This window comes from Rhizophagus irregularis, chromosome 27 (genome assembly GCF_026210795.1).
Source record: "Rhizophagus irregularis chromosome 27, complete sequence".
Lineage (NCBI taxonomy): Eukaryota > Fungi > Glomeromycota > Glomeromycetes > Glomerales > Glomeraceae > Rhizophagus > Rhizophagus irregularis.
This window is the reverse complement of record NC_089455.1, coordinates 2667838-2687634: the sequence shown is the minus strand read 5'-3', so window position 1 is coordinate 2687634 and position 19797 is coordinate 2667838. Positions and strand designations below refer to the sequence as shown.

General features: G+C 27.6%; 5 protein-coding genes across 7 annotated transcripts; 2 read left to right on the top strand and 3 right to left on the bottom strand.

Annotated features, from left to right (window-relative positions):
- Positions 1-4086: 4086 nt before the first annotated feature.
- OCT59_018466 (uncharacterized protein) lies at positions 4087-5726 on the bottom strand. The gene is made up of 7 exons (XM_066148789.1): positions 5588-5726; positions 5314-5429; positions 5226-5243; positions 5049-5161; positions 4882-4967; positions 4503-4699; positions 4087-4426 (listed from the first exon to the last, which is right to left on the bottom strand). Exons 2-7 carry the CDS (start codon positions 5392-5394, stop codon positions 4337-4339), a joined length of 585 nt encoding a protein of 194 aa, XP_066004683.1. The 5' UTR covers positions 5395-5429; positions 5588-5726; the 3' UTR covers positions 4087-4336.
- A 228-nt stretch (positions 5727-5954) lies between these two features.
- OCT59_018465 (uncharacterized protein) lies at positions 5955-9084 on the bottom strand (the record flags this gene model as incomplete). Of its 2 annotated transcripts, XM_066148788.1 has the most annotated exons (11): positions 5955-6460; positions 6539-6646; positions 6706-7026; positions 7103-7234; positions 7301-7738; positions 7807-7974; positions 8044-8192; positions 8257-8455; positions 8522-8602; positions 8678-8869; positions 8969-9079. In XM_066148788.1, 11 exons carry the CDS (start codon positions 9077-9079, stop codon positions 5981-5983), a joined length of 2379 nt encoding a protein of 792 aa, XP_066004682.1. In that variant the 3' UTR covers positions 5955-5980. The 2 variants fall into 2 exon arrangements, with proteins under 2 accessions (XP_066004682.1, XP_066004681.1); XM_066148787.1 differs by having other exon boundaries at positions 6706-7029; positions 8522-8869; positions 8969-9084.
- Positions 9085-9521: 437 nt separating this feature from the next.
- Positions 9522-11405, bottom strand: OCT59_018464 (uncharacterized protein). Of its 2 annotated transcripts, XM_025314826.2 has the most exons (4): positions 10919-11405; positions 10356-10545; positions 10058-10284; positions 9522-9984 (listed from the first exon to the last, which is right to left on the bottom strand). In XM_025314826.2, exons 1-4 carry the CDS (start codon positions 11195-11197, stop codon positions 9937-9939), a joined length of 744 nt encoding a protein of 247 aa, XP_025184346.2. In that variant the 5' UTR covers positions 11198-11405; the 3' UTR covers positions 9522-9936. The 2 variants fall into 2 exon arrangements, with proteins under 2 accessions (XP_025184346.2, XP_066004680.1); XM_066148786.1 differs by having other exon boundaries at positions 10058-10545; positions 10919-11401.
- A 6165-nt stretch (positions 11406-17570) lies between these two features.
- On the top strand, positions 17571-17855 carry OCT59_018463 (uncharacterized protein; the record flags this gene model as incomplete). The annotated part of the gene is made up of 1 exon (XM_066148785.1): positions 17571-17855. One exon carries the CDS (start codon positions 17571-17573, stop codon positions 17853-17855), a length of 285 nt encoding a protein of 94 aa, XP_066004679.1.
- A 221-nt stretch (positions 17856-18076) lies between these two features.
- On the top strand, positions 18077-18454 carry OCT59_018462 (uncharacterized protein; the record flags this gene model as incomplete). The annotated part of the gene is made up of 2 exons (XM_066148784.1): positions 18077-18188; positions 18252-18454. The coding sequence occupies 2 exons, from the start codon at positions 18077-18079 to the stop codon at positions 18452-18454; spliced, it is 315 nt and encodes a 104-aa protein (XP_066004678.1).
- Positions 18455-19797: the final 1343 nt, after the last annotated feature.

Genomic DNA, 19797 nt, shown 5'->3' with positions numbered 1-19797 from the left:
AAAAGGGCAGTGTAGGAATGAAAGTAAAAACTTTCTTATATAATTGAAGAATGTTTTGAAGTCGATGCAAATGTATAGACCACTTATGTTCATGAGCAGCAGAATAAGTTAAAGGATATTTGCGCAATAGACGTATCGAATGCATTAGGCGATTTAAAAACCGATAATTTTGAGTTAAAATTTCCAGATCTTTAGGAACCTTAGGAGTATAATTATTGCCAACAGTAGAAGAAGGTAAAGTAGCGTTGGCGGATTTAAGGATTCGCGATTGAAGATATTCGCACATCTGATTGATATGCCAGGAGGAAAAGGTTGATGGTGAAACGTCACATAAGGCATCAGCTTTGTCGCAAATTCCGTCCATTGAGTATCAGTTACAGAATCAAATTTGAAAACGCGACGGGTTTGGCGCTTAAGTTGACGAGCGCGAGCCAATTTGGTAGAGCGAAGGTAAAGACATATCATAATATGTGATGACAGGGTTGTGATCAGATGTGCAGATGTCTTGAGCATTAAAAATACAAGCAGTAAGAGCAAATCCTTTGAGAAGGGAGGGCTGGGTCCAATGACATGTCAAGCACGAGTAATGTGGTCATTGCGATGAAAGGTACCTAAAGAGTCGGAAAGATTAATGGGTGTAAGATCTTCATAACCGTGAGAAAGGAGATGAAAAAGTAATCGGTGTATATGTTTTGAAGCAATTTGGGGTTGATTAAAATAAATAGGATAATATTTATCTAAATGCATGTTAAAATCGCCACAAACAGCGTGATAAAAACCAGCTTGTTTAGTAAGGATAAGTTGTTGAATAAGCAAATCGATAGTGTCAGTGCGCAGAACACTTTCAGCAGGAGGAGGGATATAAATAACAAATATACGCAATTTAACATTGCCTTTGAAATATAAATCAACAGAAAGCAGTCGTGAAGAATGGGATTTAAAATCTTGTACATGTGATGCAAGAGAATTTTCTATAAATAGGAAACACACCTAGAAGAAAGAATTTGTTTAGAAGTATCCAAATTCGAGGAAAACACAGTATAATTAGAAAGACGTTTGGATAAAAACTTCATTTGTTTAGGGTGGAGATGAGTATCAACGATACCACCAAAGGAAATATGTTTTAAGGAAAAGAAAGAGGAAATTTCTTCTAATTTACGACCATACATTTTAAGGCCATTAACATTAAAGGAGGAAATATTAAATGAGTTGGGGAACTGGTCAAAAACCAATATATCGGGTAGCAGATATGTATCAGATATATACCCAATATGTGTAGTATTAATGCAGAAAATCAGGTACCCGATATGTGTAAGATATGTGTAAATATATTGCCAAAAGTATCTGGCACTTCTAAAAAATGACCATTAAATCACATTATTTTGACATCCAGTGATCAGAATTTAATGATTTATGATTCATTGGATTCGTCTAATTGAGACGCATCTAACTGCAGTATTTTCAAGTCTGTAAGTTCAATATATCAGAAGTTATCATTGAATGTCTAAAAACAGTAAAATGCAAATAACTTTTGATCCATCAATCCTAGAGACATGAAAATAATAGATACAATGTACCTTAACAAGACAAATCTAATGAGTTATATTTCATCTTACTAGGTTTAATAGGGAAGAAAACGTTATAAAATTTGTATTTGCTAAATTTTTAAAGACGAAAAATGAATTACTTCATAAAGTTAAATCACATTATTTCAATAACCAGTGATCAGAATTTAATTATTTATGATTTAATGAATTCATATTATCAAGATGCATCAAATTGAAGTATTTTTCTGTCTCTAAATTTGATGAATCAGATGTTATTCTCAACAGTAAAATGCAAATAATTCATTTTTCATCTTTAAAAATTTAGCAAATACAAATTTCATAACGTTTTCTTCCCTATTAAACCTAGTAAGATGAAATATAACTCATTAGATTTGTCTTGTTAAGGTACATTGTATCTATTATTTTCATGTCTCTAGGATTGATGGATCAAAAGTTATTTGCATTTTACTGTTTTTAGACATTCAATGATAACTTCTATATATTGAACTTACAGACTGAAAATACTGCAGTTAGATGCGTCTCAATTAGACGAATCCAATGAATCATAAATCATTAAATTCTGATCACTGGATGTCAAAATAATGTGATTTAATGGTCATTTTTTAAGTCACGTATACTTTTGGCAATATATTTACACATATCTTACACATATCGGGTACCTGATTTTCTGCATTAATACTACACATATTGGGTATATATCTGATACATATCTGCTACCCGATATATTGGTTTTTGACCAGTGTATAAAATTTCCTTTTATAGTAAGATCTTCAAAGAGTTTTATATGTAAACCTTATCTTAAGCTACAGGGTGACTTATTTTAATAGTAGGCAGGTCCTATCTGATTGTATAAAAATAATATATTTGCAGCACCGATAAAAATTTAGCGATCACGTGACCAATTTTGTTGATCATTCCTAAAAATGGTAAGCAAATTTAATGAAAAAATAAATAATAAGAATAAAATATAATATAAATCCATACATTTTTTAAACTTACATGGTATGTGTATTTTTAAATGCTTTACAAATTTACCTAAACAAGAAAAATACATTTTAAATATAAATTTTGACTTTTTATATAATAATTTGTAAATAATTAATTTTACAAAAACCTGTATTTAAAAAACGATATAGCATATAAATTTAAAATTAGAAAATATCTGTACTCTGTAGTAAGTTTTATTCAAAAAAAAAACAATAATTTTTTTCATTAAATCTGCTTACCATTTTTGGGAATGATCAACAAAATTGGTCATGTGATCACTAAATTTTCACTGGAGTAGTTTAACTATGTACGCTATTTGACCAAAAATTGAGTAATATTAAGTAATGATTAATATGATTTGATTCATTAGATATCTGCCATATATAAACTCATACTTTTATTCTAATTTCTTCTCAGTACTTTATGCAAATTCAAAAATCAATTATTAATTTCTTCCTAGTATTTTATGCAAATTTAAAAATCAAAAATGATTGAAAAGGCTATTAAGAAAAGTAGTATATTAATTTTATTATAATATGATTTACTCAAATTATTTACTTAAATCATTTGTCTTTTTTATAGTTAGAACCAGAAGCAAAAAAACTCTTATTATATCATCTGAAAAAAGTAACGAAGGTAACAAGCACGATCAATATTCTAAATATATAAATTAAATATTAACAGTAAAGCTTGATTGTATGTATTTAGAACAACCAAAATTCAAGTGATCAAGAGAGTTGAAATAAGTGAAAATATTTTATCTGCAATCATCAAGGATGATCTTACACTTGTAAACAATGGAATTTTGAAGCTTTCAGCGATGTAAATAATAGTAGGGACGGGAATCTTATACACACAATCAAAATGCTTGTTAAATTTATTAAAAATGTGAGAATATAGATCTATACAACAGAAACATGATATACATATCATTGGAATCCTCTCGATGAGCTGAATCCAACCACGTAAAGATCATAAAAATCGAATCACTGGATGCGGAGTTCATTAACTTTGAATTTTAATATTATTGTTTACTATAAAATCACATGACTATAACATAATTTCGACCATTTCAACTTTTGGAGGGGCCCAAGTCGAAATCATTTTGACCATTTTGACCATTTCGGAGGTCGAAATTAACCAATTTCGGTTTCATGTATACTCCATTCTCTATTTTTCTTGTTCGGATTGATCCAAAATTTGCGGAACACTAGATCAAAATGCTGACATATATAATATGTCCGTTTTATTTTACATCTATAGAGGTGGGAAATCAGTTAACATCATGATGACATATTCCAAGAAGCAAACCGAGCAATAAACAAACATACCTTATTATTACTTTGCGGATTGTACTCATTCGTTTGATTGTTGTTATCGGTGATGTAAATAATGGTAAGTTTGATCGGTTTTGAAATTTTCATTTGATTTTGTTTTACTTGCATAAGATAGATAAAGGATTCACTAACAAGGACATTAATTCCCAGAATCGATCTTGTAATACACTTTGGGAAAATTACGTTAATATGATCGCATCGCAAAAATCTGATCAACAGATCCGCTTTTTTATTATACGTAAAAAGCTTTAAATATAAATTATATGCAACCAGAATACATGATGTCTAACGTTACTGCGCATTTGTTTATTGCATATTCGATTACAACTTTCATATAGACTGCGAGTTGCGCTGGAAAATTGACCGTGTCACATAAGTCACGTAATAATGTAATTAATCTGATCAATCTATGCAAAAACTACGACTTCCTTAATATTTAACAGACTAAAAGCCATTATTTAATATCTTCCCCATCTTTTTTACAAGTAGAATATTCCCATTTTGATATACGACAGATTCAAGGAACTTATAAACCTAAACATAAGTATATAAATTGAATAAACATACATATTTTTAACAATTATTACGTGAGCAATAATTATGTTCTCACCTCTTCCACGTTCTCAAATTTTTCGGCCCTGCTTAGTTTCGAATCCAAATTGTAAACTCCAGTAAGCTTGTTATCAATAAAAAAGGGTTTAATGGCAATCCAATGATAAGATGTCCAAAGGTAAAAACGTAAAGTTGGAACATTCAGAATAAGTCCAAAAAGCGTTTCATCGGTGAATTGAATAACGGATCGAATATCTAAATTAAAATTATTAGAAGACTATTTCAAATAACTGAATAATTAATATTCCATTCCTCGATTTTATGGGCGTGAAACAAAAAGATTTTTTTACTTGTCGTTTGTCGCACTCACTTCATACAATAAGTGATAATCATAAATAGGTTGAAAGGAAAATATATAATTTTTCTAGTTGAGATACCTTTTCTAACATCGAACCATTGTACTTCTAAATTTTCATTCATTAAAGCTTTCTCCAAAACATTAATATCATAATTACCCGCTCCGCTAATAATGTTCAAAAAGAAAGTACCAAAATGTATATAAAAATATGATAATCACATATAATCATTTAGAAAATAAACTTACAAAATACTTTTGTGTGGATTAAAAATATAAGAGCGCCATGTCAGACCTCCTTGTTTGGCCAACTTTAGAGCGATATTTTCAAGTTGTTCCCTTGTGAAAACATCACCTTGGAGCTATGTATAACATAAATTATTAAGCAGAAAAAGTACTAATATATGAACTTACTATGATACTTACTAGATTATTTAGTGTATGCTATTTATTAAGTTAAAGATTAATACTTTATAAATAGTTCTTTTTACCGAAATTATATATGAAAATTTACCTGGCCACAGAACCACAAACTTTGACGTTCATGATATGGTTCTCGGGCAGTTTTCTTTATAACTCGTTCGGATTCTCCCATATGTTGCAAAAGAAATAAAAGAAATACTAAAAAATCTAAATGATTACCAGTAAATCATTAGTAAATCCACATGGGAAGATCGCATCAAAAGAAGTACCAATATAAATAGAAGAATAAAATTAAAATTAGCAACAAAAGAAAGAGATATTGAGAGGGACTGAAAGAAGAGAAATTGATAGCTTTTTCACCCTACAGACTCTTTTATTCACAAAAGTGATCAGAAATAAATAAAAGAATTTAATAAACGATTGGAGAATCAGGAAGCTGAAGACAAAAATCGATTTTATAAGAATATTGGTATCTTTAAATCTCAATAAATGAAAAATAAGGGTCTAAATTCATTTACTTATTTATTGCTCGAGTGAATGTTTATGAATAATATTAGGTAATTAGTTAGTACATAATACACTATTAAGCAAAGATCTTAAATTTTTATGGTGGTGGTAAAACCATCCAAGAGATACCTAGATAATTCCGACAATTTTTAATTGAAATGTATATTGAAATATTGTAATATTGTAGAAAAGTTGCTGGTCGATTGATGAATATTATTTAAATAAAAAAGCAAAATTTATATTTTAATGTATTATAAACGATTCAATAATTTTAATGCTAATGCTTCTTGATCCTCTAAAGTTTTTGGTTCTTCAATTTCCAGTAGTTTTCGTTTCTTATTAATTAGAGCCTCGCCACCATTTAAATCAGTGTGATCTGGCAGAGAAGCAGCCTGTCTCTTATTACTTAATCTCTCGTACTCTTCATCTGATGATTCCTCAAAGTCTCTTTCAGCATTTTTATTTAGTTCATCTTCATGAAATTCTTTATACATAGGTAAAGTTGTTGATAAGGTAACTACAGATTTCATATTTTCCTCCAATTCTTCTTTTAATTTAACCTTCTTCTTAATTTTTTTCTCTTGCCTCTTATCTCTTGCAATAATTTTATCTGTAATATCTTCTTTCTTCATGACTTCAAATTCTTTCTCTATAAATTCTTTCTTTTGAGACGCTATATCTCCTGCAGAACGAAAAGCTTTTTCATCTTGAAATTCATATACTTGGTGAGGCTAATACAAACGATTGAATAGTTAATAAATTATAGAATATAGCGATATTAAAAAAATGATTTTATGTTAAATTCTTACATTTCCATCATCGTCGAATATTAATCTTTTTCCTCTAGGCGCATTCTTAATAATAAATTTTTTTGACGTAGCTTTCATGAGCTTACGTTTTGATAACGGATCACGGCCCTAAACAAATGTCTTTAGTTTATTGAACTTATAATTGAATATACAGCATAAAAGAATACCGGTTGTTTAAGTTCATCTGATAATTCGTGGTTAGCACGTTTAAGGGTAATCAACTCTTCTTCGCTCGTAATATTGTCTGCTTCTTGATCGACCAATTTTTTATAATGATCTGTAAGGACAGACATATTTTTACGATTGAACATTTTATCCAGCTTAGATTTCGGGTTAGCTTCCTTTCTCTTTTTTTCTTGTACATCTAAATTAGGTAAAGTGTTACTATTCATTTCAAGAATCTTAACAGAATTCCCTTCATCTTCATCAGATGATGAGTATCCAGGAACTTTTTTTGGTTTCTGACGAGTGGCATTTTTAGATTGTGCCTTCTAAGTAAAGAGATAATTAAAACTTAAGAACACTAAAGGTTATTATAATAGATTATTATTATTAATTACAAACCTTAACGAATTTAATTTTAGGAGTACCAGGTAATCCAAGAGTAGCAGCGAATTCCTCTATAGGTAATTCATCTACTTTAAATATAGATTTATCACTTTGAAGATATATCGATCGTATATATGATACAAATGCCTAACAATAAAAAAAAAAAAATTTATTATATGTATACGTATAATGTTTAATAATAAAAAAACATACTTTTTGTCCGAGATATTTAATTTCAGGATCCTTAAAACATAATGATTGCAATTGTTTTTGGATGCTGATTGTCTTACTGGATTTTACTTTAATTTTATCAATTGGCACTTTTTTTTTATCCAAAGCTGCTTTCATCCCTTGTTCTTCGCTTGTTAATAAAAATAATAGAGCATGACCTGAAGCATCATATCTTGCCGTTCGTCCAACTCTATGAATATATGTCTCTGCATTTTCTGGAGCATCTACCTGCACTACCCAATCAACAGCAGGAAAATCTAAACCTCTCGCTGCAATATCAGTAGCAAACAGATAAGCATGTTTCATAGAAGAAAATTTATTAAAAATTTCTAATCGTTTGGTTTGCTTTTGCTTGCCATGCAAGTGAAGTAACGGAGCTCCTGGATGTAATTTACAGAAAGTTTCAAATACAAATCGAACCTAAGATAATTAAGAAAATTTACTTAATAATAAATAAAAAATAAATAATATAGTGAAAATTTTTTTACCTGTTTGCAGCTGGATAAGAATACAAGAACCTTCGCTTGTAAATGCGACTTAATAAATGAAAATAAAATATCCAGTTTCTGCGGTAACTCGCAAACTAAATAATGCTGTGATAAACTAATCGGTGTGCTATGTTCCGAATCTTCAATTATAGAAACATACTCGGGATCCTTATATAAAATTTAATATAAAATTTGAGATGCTTTTAATTGAAATTTATTTATAAAAATAACATATACCTCAAGACTTAATCGTGCCAAATCTTTAACAGACTTTGTTTGAGTAGCAGAAAACATCAAAGTCTGACGTTCTTTTGGCAAATTTTCAATTATGGCATTTATAGTCTTTTCAAACCCCAAATCAAGTATACGATCCGCCTCATCAAGAACTTAATAATTTAAAATTGTTATGTACAAATGAACTTGAAGGGCTACAACAAAATAATTACTAACCTAATACTTGAATGTTATCACATTTAAAGTTTGCAGTTTGGTCCATATGTTGTAACAAACGTCCAGGAGTACAAATAAGAATGTTCATTCTATTTATACGTTCCTGTTCTACGTCTACGTTTTTACCACCTATCACAAGACCAGCTGACAAAGAATGCTTTCTTCCTATTTTACGGAGAACCTCGAAAATTTGAATAGCCTATCGAAAAAGAAAAATCAATTATATCTTCTTTAATGAGCTAAATAATCAAATACTTAACACTACCAATTCTCTCGTTGGTGCTATAACTAAAGCACCTAATCCATCCAACTGTGTCCAACTTTTCCTGTATAATGATTCAATTACCTATAATAGTTGATTAATATTATGCTAATTAATCAATATCAATCGACAGAAATATTATAAAATTTGTAACTTTACTGGAATAAGAAAAGCTAACGTCTTGCCACTTCCAGTTTTAGCGGCACCCAAAACATCACGACCACGTAAAGCAAGAGGTATAGCTTTACGTTGAATTTTCGTCATTTCAATGTAATTGGATTGCTGTAGACCCTGTTGGGTCAAAAGTGATAAAGGCAATTCCTTAAAACTTTCATATTCTAAATTTAATGGCTAAAAGAAAACGCGTTAAACTTATAAGATCGCGAATACAGAAGTTGATTGTTTGGAAAGTTTAGTGTAGCATTATTTAAAAAAATTATTGGGAATTACCAGATTTTGGCAATTCTTTTCCAAAACCTCCAACTCTTTTAATGCTTCTTCGCGTTTAAGCTTACGACGTTCATTAGATCTATTATGTTTCTTACGACGTTGAATTGACATTTTTATGCTTTTCAAAAAAAAAAAATGGCAAAATCTAAATAATCTAAAATTGTCACGTGCTGCAAAGTTTGACAAACATGAATTAGGATTAGCCGTTTTTTTTTTTGATAAAATAAAGTTAGCGTTCCACACTCAGAGATATTTCTTCGAGTGCCCGTCACGAAATGAAGCAAGATATGATAGAAAGGGTAGGAGTAATATTATACGATTATTAATTTAGTATTTGTGGTATACTGGTAAGTCATTTATTATTTGAAAAAATAAATTATTTAATTCATCATTTCGCGCACAAAAAAAAACGACTAAAAAACGATTGTAATAATTTTTTATCCAATTAAATCCTGGCGCACATTTAAGATCTACGCCCACCTGGAAGAAACACGTGTAAACTATAAAATCGGAATATATTCGTGAAAGCGGTAAAGTGGCTTGTGAAAAGTGTAACCGTTTTAAATCGTAAATTTTTATTATTGTATTTTATCTCTATCTATAACTCGGAGTTTTTGTACCACGATAATGCGATTGTTGCTACAATAATATTCTTGAAAAGAGATAAGGAAATCAAGTAAATGTATAATGATATTCTAATAAAGTAAACTTCGAGAAAATTCTGGTTTTAACGTGAAAACTTTCAGATTTCCTCGCTTTCGGATGTCGTATTACCAACAATATTTAAGAATAAGAAAAGGGGCAACTTTGTTTTACAAAGTTATAGTATCACATATTCTCCTATTAAGGCCTCAACATGCAATCTTTCTGTAATAAATACATAGTGATGTTCAGAATTTACAAAAAAATTTTCTCTTCACTAAAAAACCAACTGAGAAAAGCAATAAAAAAAAAATTTTTTTTTTATTCTATGAACTTCTAATAAAATCATTTATATCATTATGTTCGGCCTTCCACTAATTTATTATAAGAAAAATGTATATATTTAATAAAACAATTACGAAATAATCCTGAATAATAGTATCTTACCTTGTCGTTTTCCTCATGTCCTGGCCCATAACACGTAACTTCTTGATTATCGTCATTGTCTAACATTATGCTATGGCTGTGCAGGGTCGCCCCGGTTTGAATGTGCCTTAATGTAATCGCGTCGTCAGCCAGCCAGTATCCAGAATTATCATAATGATTGGTATAACTATGTCTCTGAACTAACCAGTTATCATTCAAATCACTGGTATTTTCGTCGTGACAAATAACTGAAATATGTAATTATATATTATACTCTTAAAATAAATTAATTAATAATTAAAATAATATGTTGCTTTACCTTCTTGTTGATTGCTTATGGGAGAGATATAGTCCGGATGTGAGCGTAGATTACGCCGTGATACAATATGGCCAAGTCGAATTTGGGCATTATATGGAACAGCATCACCCTTTTTTAGACGACGTCGTTCGCCATAGGCTTGTAACACCATCCATAGTTCGTTTTCTGATTTCCGCCGAGTTGCAAATACCTGTCAAGATGAAGAGAAGAGAATTTATTATTATTCAAAATAATATAAAATTTATTATTTCTTTATTCAATAAAATCAACAATCTTAGAATATGATAATAATTTGCATTTGATATATTTGATATGACGAATCAGCTCATGAGTAAGGTAATCAACTCTTTTCAAATCGCGACTACAATTTAATGGGATCGCAATGTGCAACAAATTTTATATTTTCAAGGTTCTTTTCAATACCCTAACAATGGCATTCAATTCACAAAATGACGTGATATTTATATAATTTATAGCTATTTAAAGCAATTTGATTTTTTTCAATTCAGACCTTTGAATTCTTTGAATTAAGTACTAATTATGTTCTTGGCTTTCAAACAAACCTGGTCTTTGTTTCCCTTTGACGATTCTTTATTATCAGGCGATCTACTCGATAAATGTCTTGATGTGGTACTATGCTGTAAAGCAATACAGGAGCCAAATCTTATATATTCGTCAGTCGTTGAACTAGAGTTGCTTGACCCGGGAGGTATAGACGTCTGTGGTTGAAAATGTGAAAAATTTTGTATTTGCAATGAAGATTCTTGAGTAGTTGTAGGTTGGATAAATATATTTTTTTCTTCGGAGTTACCAACATCTTCAGAATTTTCTGTGGTTCCCATTTCGTGTCGAGGCTTAATTATTATCACGGAAACTAAAAACAATTGGTGATAAAGTGAACTTATTAAAATATTTCACTTCAAAATAGTATGCGAACGGCATAAAAATTGTAATGAAATACGAACATATCTTCTTTTACTTGTATTTAATTTTTTATTACAAATTTATCATTATTTCTTGTCAGTGCCCCTCGTTTTTTCTCATATGAGATATACAGTACAAAAAAAAGGAATTATATAATTTATGGCGCAGTTAATCGTTTTAATTTAGAGATTATTCGTTATCAGTTATTGGCTAGTCTAATTAAATCTTAAATTACGGATGGACACACACGATGACATCATGTATACAATGATGTCAAGTTGCATAAACAAATAAACTTTAAATATCACCGCATAAATTATCACGCTAGATAAGTAGAAAGCAAGAAAAAACGATATTTTTTGATATAATTACCCCAGGATATTTTAGCCAACGAATTATGGTTAGTTCATAGATTAGCTAATATATTTAGTAATTTTCTATCATATATCGTGATAAAGTCTGTAAAAAATTTTTACTTGTAATAGAAATTAGTTCAACCGTTATAATGTTACATGCGTCAAGATCCAGGATTGCACGGTGCGCGCCAAAAAGTGACAATTCCGGACAAAAAATTTATAGAATCCCCGATTTTATTTGTCAAATAAATTAAGAAACAAAGAAACATTAAAATTTTAAGCATTGACATCCGATAACTATCTAACACGGCGGAGTATTTCCCGAATGTTGCGCTATGTGAATTGTTGGAGTCAGTCAGAAATTTGTTTAAAAATATGGATATTAACGATTTGAATTTAAAATGACATGTGATTAATGAAGTGCAAGTCATCTAAATAGTATAAAATATGTGTCAAATTTACCTATTAAGTATAGATAGGATGTGAATGCTTTTTTCTCTTTATTTCTTAAATTATTTATAATTGGTTCAATAAATTAATTATAAACAATTATTTTTTGGTTATTAAATGGTACGAACCTAAAGGTTATAAATGATATATAATGTTATTTTTTATAATGTTATATTACTTAATAATCTTCTTTAATTTTAAATGATAAACAAGATGAAAATTTTTATATAAAATAAATAAATAATTTAAATAATATAAATAATATTATATTATTAAATATTCTAATAATTATAATAATTAGCAATAAGTTTTTTGTAATATAAAAGTTATTGAGATTTTTAGAAATGCAATTTTAAGTATTAAATTGATGCTTGCAAACAACCAAAAAGATATTAATAGTGTACAATTTTTTCAACTGCTTAGCATATTGATATTTGATATACCAATATATTTTTAAAACTTGATATAATGATAAAATTTTTACTTCTCCACTATGTAAAAAAACATAAATATTATTTTATTAATAAAACCTAGTATTAAAAGTCATTATAAAAAGGTTATATTATTTAAATAATAATATATCAGAACATATATAAAATTTTTAGAAAATATTGTTATATTAAAGCTATAGTGATATTTATATAGTTCTTACATATAGAGGGAAAATAAAATTCTTTGATAGTATATCAGTATATCAAATATCAGTATATTGGGATTAGACTGTACAAACAAATATAGATTTCTTTAAATATTTAATTAATTAACAATATAATTTATTTATAAATTAATTAAAAAAAATATTGCTAAATTTTACCAGTAATAATTACAATATATTGTAAGCGATCTGTAGGCTATAATACTACTTTAAATATTAAAATTTTTAACTTTCTCAGTAAATTTTTTGGGATACAGAACTGCAAATCCTTAGGAATTCCAAAAATCTTATAATTAATAAAGATCATTAATAAAGAATCTTCTCTAGCTACTGATAAGGATTTCCTATCAAAAAATTTTTCATTATTATTATATATATATATTTATTTATTAATTTTTTTTATTTTTTTTATAGATACATTTATACAAATAAGAAAAATAAATATATATAAAATCTGAAAATTAAGTATTATAAAATATAATTATTATTCTGAAAAAAAAAGTTAACCTGTTATTTATATGGTTATATTATTTATATTAAAAATAATGATACAACTAGTAATTCTAAGCAAAACTAAAATACTTAGTTAATTGACTAAACTAAAATAATTTAAACATTTAAACTTTAAAGGCATTTATAAAATTATTATATAGTATATATATTTTATAATATTTTTTATTGTATTAAAAACAAAAAACTTTTACCATTAATCGCATAGTTTATATTATCTAAGAAAATTTTAAAGTAGGATTATTAAGCCTTTAAAATACTAATATTTTTTGATATATATCAAAATTTTAAATGTTTTTCCAAAAATGCTTTTAACAAATTTATAGCTATTAAAAAAACATATAAAAAAAACTGAAAGAACTTGGAATAAACAATAACAAATATTTCATATACTTTATGTTTTTACTAACTCTTGAAAAAACTTATTGAAGTTAAAGTTCAAATAAACCATAGAAAAAAAGTTAGCTAACAAGAATATAGAACTCCATCTATTATTAAATAAAATAGGTCACCTTATGACTTAAGATAAAGTTTACATATAAACTCTTTAAAGATCCCATTATAAAAGAAAATTTTATGTTATATTATTATGATTTTTTTCTTTTTAATTAATTAACCAATAGAATTTAAGCAAATCTTAAGGTAAGATTAATAGTAGGCAGGATCCTAAAAATATGGCAATAAATTTATCCAATAATATGTCTATTATAAAAATTTTTGAAAAATCAAAATACTAATTATTAATTAAGTCTGTTATAGTACAAATAAAATTCTAAATGTATCAGTTAAGCTATTTACCTTATAAAAAACCTTTATACTTAAAATATACTTAAAATTTTATTAAAATATACTTAAAATAAATATCAATTTTAATTTGTGATATACTTATAATATACCTAAATATGCTTAAAATACTTTTAAAATATAATTATTTTTGCTCAAGTACTTAAATTATATTTAAAATATACTTAAAATATATTTAAATTAAAATTTAAATACAAGATAAATGTATTTTTATATATTTAAAATATTCTTATAATATATTTAAATTAAAATTTAAGTACAATATAAGTTTATTTTTTATATTATCAGAAAATTTTTTAGGGTGCAGATTTGTAAAAAACTGCAAAATTTGATAATAGTATAGTTTAGCCAAAAAATTCAGCCGAAGGTATAGTAAATTTTCAGCCAACAACATCCAGCCAAAAAAAATTCATATTGATCTTAAATATTTTATTAGTTCAACATTTACTATTTTTGGCTGAATATTATCATTTTATAACTAACCATTAATTTTAATAATATACAACTTCTACACAAATTAAGTAATTTCATATATTTCTACAAATTTTTAATACCAATTTTTCATTTTCCATTTTTACAATTACCGTAAAGTCCCGAATATAAGCAACTTTTTTTTGTTATAGGGGTGCTTATATTTGGGTAAATTTATATATTTGGTATATTGTAGTATTGGCTAAAATTATCATAGTGTTGGTCAAGGATGCTTACTTTCGGGTAATATAAAAATCTGGGGGTGCTTATATTTGGGGTGCTTATAATCGGGACTTTATGGTATTTTTTTTCTTCACATATATATAAAATTTACATTAGAAAACTAACATTTTTGAGATTTTTTTGAAAGTATGGATAAATATATAATTCTAATATAGTGGCTGTCACCTATAAACCACACTAATATTAAGTGACTTCAAATTTTTATAAATTGTAAATTGAATAGTAAAAAGAAAAAACTAAACTGATAAAATGATATAGCAACATGTACTGAACATTTCTATCGGATTATTTTATAGAATTTAATAAGAATTTTAATTAATATTATGGGTTAAAGTTGGATAATTTTAATAAGTAGCAATAATAAAAATATAAAATTTCGGACTAGTTTTCATGTAATTTTTATGGATTTTACAAAAATTCCATGGAAATCCACAAGAATTTCATGTAATATGGCAAAAAAAAAATTTGCCGCTTACACGGCAATTAATATTTTGACAAAGTACTTTAAAACATAAGTTACACAATATAAATAAATAAATTTCAAAATTTCGGACTATTGTTGTTTATAGGTGACAGCCACCATAGCAAAAAATACATGTAATTTTGTATGAGAAGAAAGATTTTCTAAGGTTGTAAGATCAATTTTTCAAGTAATTCTCATTTGAATACAAAAAAAAGTAGTTTTTTGATAAAAAATAACATTTTTTTACATAATAAAACTTTAAATAAAAATATTTAACTAATAATAAACATATTATTTTTAGTCATAATTTTATGAAATAAATAACTTTTATTAAGATAATAAAGCTAGTTACCTAACTGAATTTTTAGTTATTATTGAATCTATCAATATTTTTCAATTTTTCAATATGAAATAATAACAAAATTTTATTTATTATTGAAAATAAGAAGTACATAACATTACTATACTTATTTTTGGACAGTACATTATTTTTAATTAAATAAACTACAAAATTTTTGTTATTTTTAACTTATTTATTTCAATTCAATCATATTTCAATATTAGATTTTTGGTAATTTAATTGTAAAAAAGAAATTTTTTTAATATTTAATTGTAAAGCTCCGAACGGTTCCGGTTTGAACCGGGAACCGATCCGGAACCGGCAAAAAATTCGGTTCGGTTCTCGGTTTGGTTTTGGACTTGGAACCGTCCGGTTCGGTTCAGTTCTATCCGAAATTAAGAAAAAATGCGAAAAAATGAATACACGACCATCCAGTGATCGTACAAGGACGAGCCATAGCTAAAGATGGTCAACGGTCCTACTCAGTCCTACGTGGTCCGGTCTCAACCGGTCCCGGTCTTCGTAAGACCGGACCACGGTCCTGATTATTTGTGGCGCAAGAGGACCGTTTGCTTTGAGACCGACCTAAGACCGACCAAAAGACCATCGGTCCGTCTTATAATTTTTTTTTTTTTTTTTTTACTCTAGTAAATGTTTCTTGTATTAAACAAAAAAAATATATATATTTATATTATATACTAAGAAGGTACTAGTACCTACAGACTATTTTTTTTTTATATTTTTAATTTCTTTATTTTAGATTTCTTTATAGTTCCGTTTGTTTTTTTTAGGAACTATTCGACTTTAGATATGTAGCTTTCGTGAGTGGATTTTTTTTTGTTTTTTTAGTAATTTCTTTAACCATCACTAACTAATCCTTTTCTTTCTTTTTTTAAGAACAATTCGGGACTCTAAAAATGACTATAAAAGATAATGGCGAAATAAATAAAACTATATAATATAATATGACAAAGAAGGGTTAAATAAATCCCAACGAACTGGAAAGGAAACTAAGTAACTAACTCACTAAGCACTATTAATTACTTGCCAAAAAGAATATCATTCTCTTATTACTTCGATTTATTACATCCACTCGTCTGTGATTAGGGAAGTAAAATTTAATTGTCTCACCTTTAATTAGTTTTAATTTTTTTTGATTTTTTAACAATTACTAACCCTTTTTCTTATTTTTAGGTTCGTATTTTTAGGAAGCAGAAATGGGACTAGAATTGCCTTGGAAAGTGGAATATTTGCGTCGGTAAGTAGAATTTTTTTTCTTTTAGTTTCTTTTTTAACCGTTACTAAACCTTCTTTCTTTTCTTAGGAACTGTAGAAAGATTTTTTGATTTGGTTGGTAATATTTTATTTATTTTTTTTCTATTATTAATCATTAATAACTCTAAAAAACACTTTTTTTTGTTTTTTTAACGTTAACCTTTATTAACCTTCCTTTTCTTTTTAGGAACGTACTCTAAAAACAATTTGATTTTGTGAGTAAATGTTTCCTTATTTCTTTTCTGTTTCTTTAGCTAGCCATCACTAACCTTTTCTTCTTTTAGAAATTATTAGGACTATAAACGCCTTGATTTGATAGGTGTTCCTTTCTTTTTTTAAGAAACCATACAGAATCTTAGTTTCAGTAAGTAATTTTTGTGAGATTTTTTTTTTCAAACATTCAATATAATAATGTTTTGTAGCAACAGCAGATTACTAATAATTTTTTTTCTTTTCTTAGATTACATTTAATAATTATGAATTATATAATAAACATTTATCAATCATCTGAGTTAAAAAATTTGCAAAAATTAATTTTGGGAATATTAAAATAGATGTAATTTATTTAGCTCCAAAATAAATAAGTAATCGATCAATTCTTTTTTTGAACGGAAAAAATTGTCCAATTAATGATTGACAAATTTCATTTACTTAATTAAGTTTTATCGATATAATGATTAACGAGATCTAAAATTTACATCTCGCCACATCATTTTATTTCAAGATGGCAGATTCATCTTTAATAGAAATTATAGATAAAAGTGAAAATGAAGCTTTTTCTGATATTTTTATTGAAGATGATGAAAGTATAGATGAAGCAGAAGAAACCATAACAGATATAAAGGTGGCTAGCCCTATAATTTCGCCAATATGGAAGTTCTTCACACGAAAAGAAAAAATTGAAAAAAATCAAGAGGGAGATGAACAACTTATAAAATATATTCATTGCAATATTGGTGAATGTTTTCTTTCAGCAAATAATTCTACAACTACTTCGAACGTCACCTAAAAGCAAAACACAATAATGTATATGTAAATCTTCATAATTTTGCCGACGTAGCTTTAGAACCATGGTCAGCTGAAGAACAAAAGGAAAAACACGCATTTTTGATTAATTGGGTCATCATTGATCAGCAGCCATTTACCCTCGTTGAAAATCTAAGTTTTCAGAAATTTATGTTAGCAGTTCAGCCTAGATATAAATTACCATCACGACATACTTTAAAAGAAATGATAATTTCAAAATTTAAAAAATCAAGAGAGGAAGTTTCTAATAATCTTCAACTTTTAACATCTAAAGTTTCACTCACAATGGATATGTGGACTTCCATTAATGCACTAGGTATTTTGGCCGTAACTATTCATTTTATCAATGATAATTGGCAATTTGAGCATTTTGTTTTAGATGTTTTATATATTCCTTCACCACATGATGCACCCACGATTAAAGATGCTGTTTTAGAAATTACAAATGAATTTCAAGTTACAAATCAATTAATTGGAATTACCAGCGATAATGAAGCAAAAATGATAGCTGCAACTCGTCAAATTAAAGAAACTCTTGAATTGTCAACTTTTCAACATTATCGCTTGCTGCTCACATCTTAAATTTAGTTGTAAGTGCAGCACTTGAAATACATATTATACCTCAATCTGTCAAAAAGTTACGTAATTTTATTAGTACAGTTAGAAATTCTCCCAAACAAATGGATAAGTTAAAAGAATATTTTAGAGTTGAGGATATTGATTTTAAAACTCCACTTCCTGACATTGTAACAAGGTGGAATTATACATATTATATGATTGAAAGGGCATTGGAAATTAAGCCACTTTTAGCGCATTTGGTTTCAAATCTCCAAACATTAACAAATAATTGGCCAACTGAAGAAGAATGGGAAATTCTTGCTGATTTATTGGAATTATTAGCACCATTTGCGTTAATAACAAAAGTTATATCTGCTTCCAGTTATCCAACAATTGGGGAAGTTAAATGGCTTTTTTTTGGTATTAAAAATCACTTGGAAAAATCTCGAAATGATGATTATAAGTTGCAAGCCCAAATAAATGAAATGAAACGTGTTTTTAATAATTATTTTGGGCAATTTAACAAGTCCTTACATATTCCAGCATTTTTTGATCCTAGATACAAAAAATCATCATATGGAAATATGTCACGAGAGGAAGTATTTCAGCCAATTCAAGAATTAATGGCTAATTATCAAGAATTAACTACACCTGTTTCTCAAACTACTACTGTACGACGTCGACTTGCTAGTTTATCATTATTGGAAATACGAAGCTATTTTCAGGACTTATTCATGCCTAATCAAACTCAACAATTAGTTTCAAATGAATTAGATATTTACTTTGATTCCCATCCTCCTGGTAATGAAGTAATGCCATTAGACTGGTGGAAAATTCATGCAACTGAATTTCCAGTATTGGCAAAAATGGCTCGGGATTATCTAACTATAATGTCTACCTCTGTTCCTTGTGAGCAATTTTTTTCGGTCGCTGGAAAACAGATAACTCAGACACGAAATCGGTTGCATCCAGAAACAGCACGGGCATGTTTGTGTTTAAAGTCATGGTTAGAACAAGGAAAGGTTGAATAATTCAAATAACTAGCTATCTTACTAATGTTTAGGTGTAGTTAAATAAAGTAAAACTTATCAATAAATATTTGTTATTGTTGTTAGTGCTAAATTTTTAATTTTTTTTATTTAATGATACTATAATTGTTTTTACTATTATCCTTTCAAATTATTAATGCTATTTAATATTGTTATGAAAAATATAAAATACAACATTGAAATTGCGTCAAGGAGTTTCTAACCCTATCCCTCCTTCATAAAAAAAAAATTGATTCTAAAAAAAAGAAAGAATTAGCAACGGTTAAAGAATCTATAAAAAATAAAAGAATAAAAATCATTTACCAAGACTTTTTTTTT

Coding starts and splice junctions, on each gene's coding strand:
- OCT59_018466 (XM_066148789.1), bottom strand. CDS start 5,394: ATGGGAGAATCCGAACGAGTTATAAAGAAAACTGCCCGAGAACCATAT. Junction 4,968..5,048: donor AATCCACACAAAAGTATTTT/GTAAGTTTATTT, acceptor GAACATTATTAG/CGGAGCGGGTAATTATGATA. Junction 4,427..4,502: donor AATTTGAGAACGTGGAAGAG/GTGAGAACATAA, acceptor ACTTATGTTTAG/GTTTATAAGTTCCTTGAATC.
- OCT59_018464 (XM_025314826.2), bottom strand. CDS start 11,197: ATGGGAACCACAGAAAATTCTGAAGATGTTGGTAACTCCGAAGAAAAA. Junction 10,546..10,918: donor CAAAGGGAAACAAAGACCAG/GTTTGTTTGAAA, acceptor TCATCTTGACAG/GTATTTGCAACTCGGCGGAA. Junction 9,985..10,057: donor GACATGAGGAAAACGACAAG/GTAAGATACTAT, acceptor ATAATAAATTAG/TGGAAGGCCGAACATAATGA.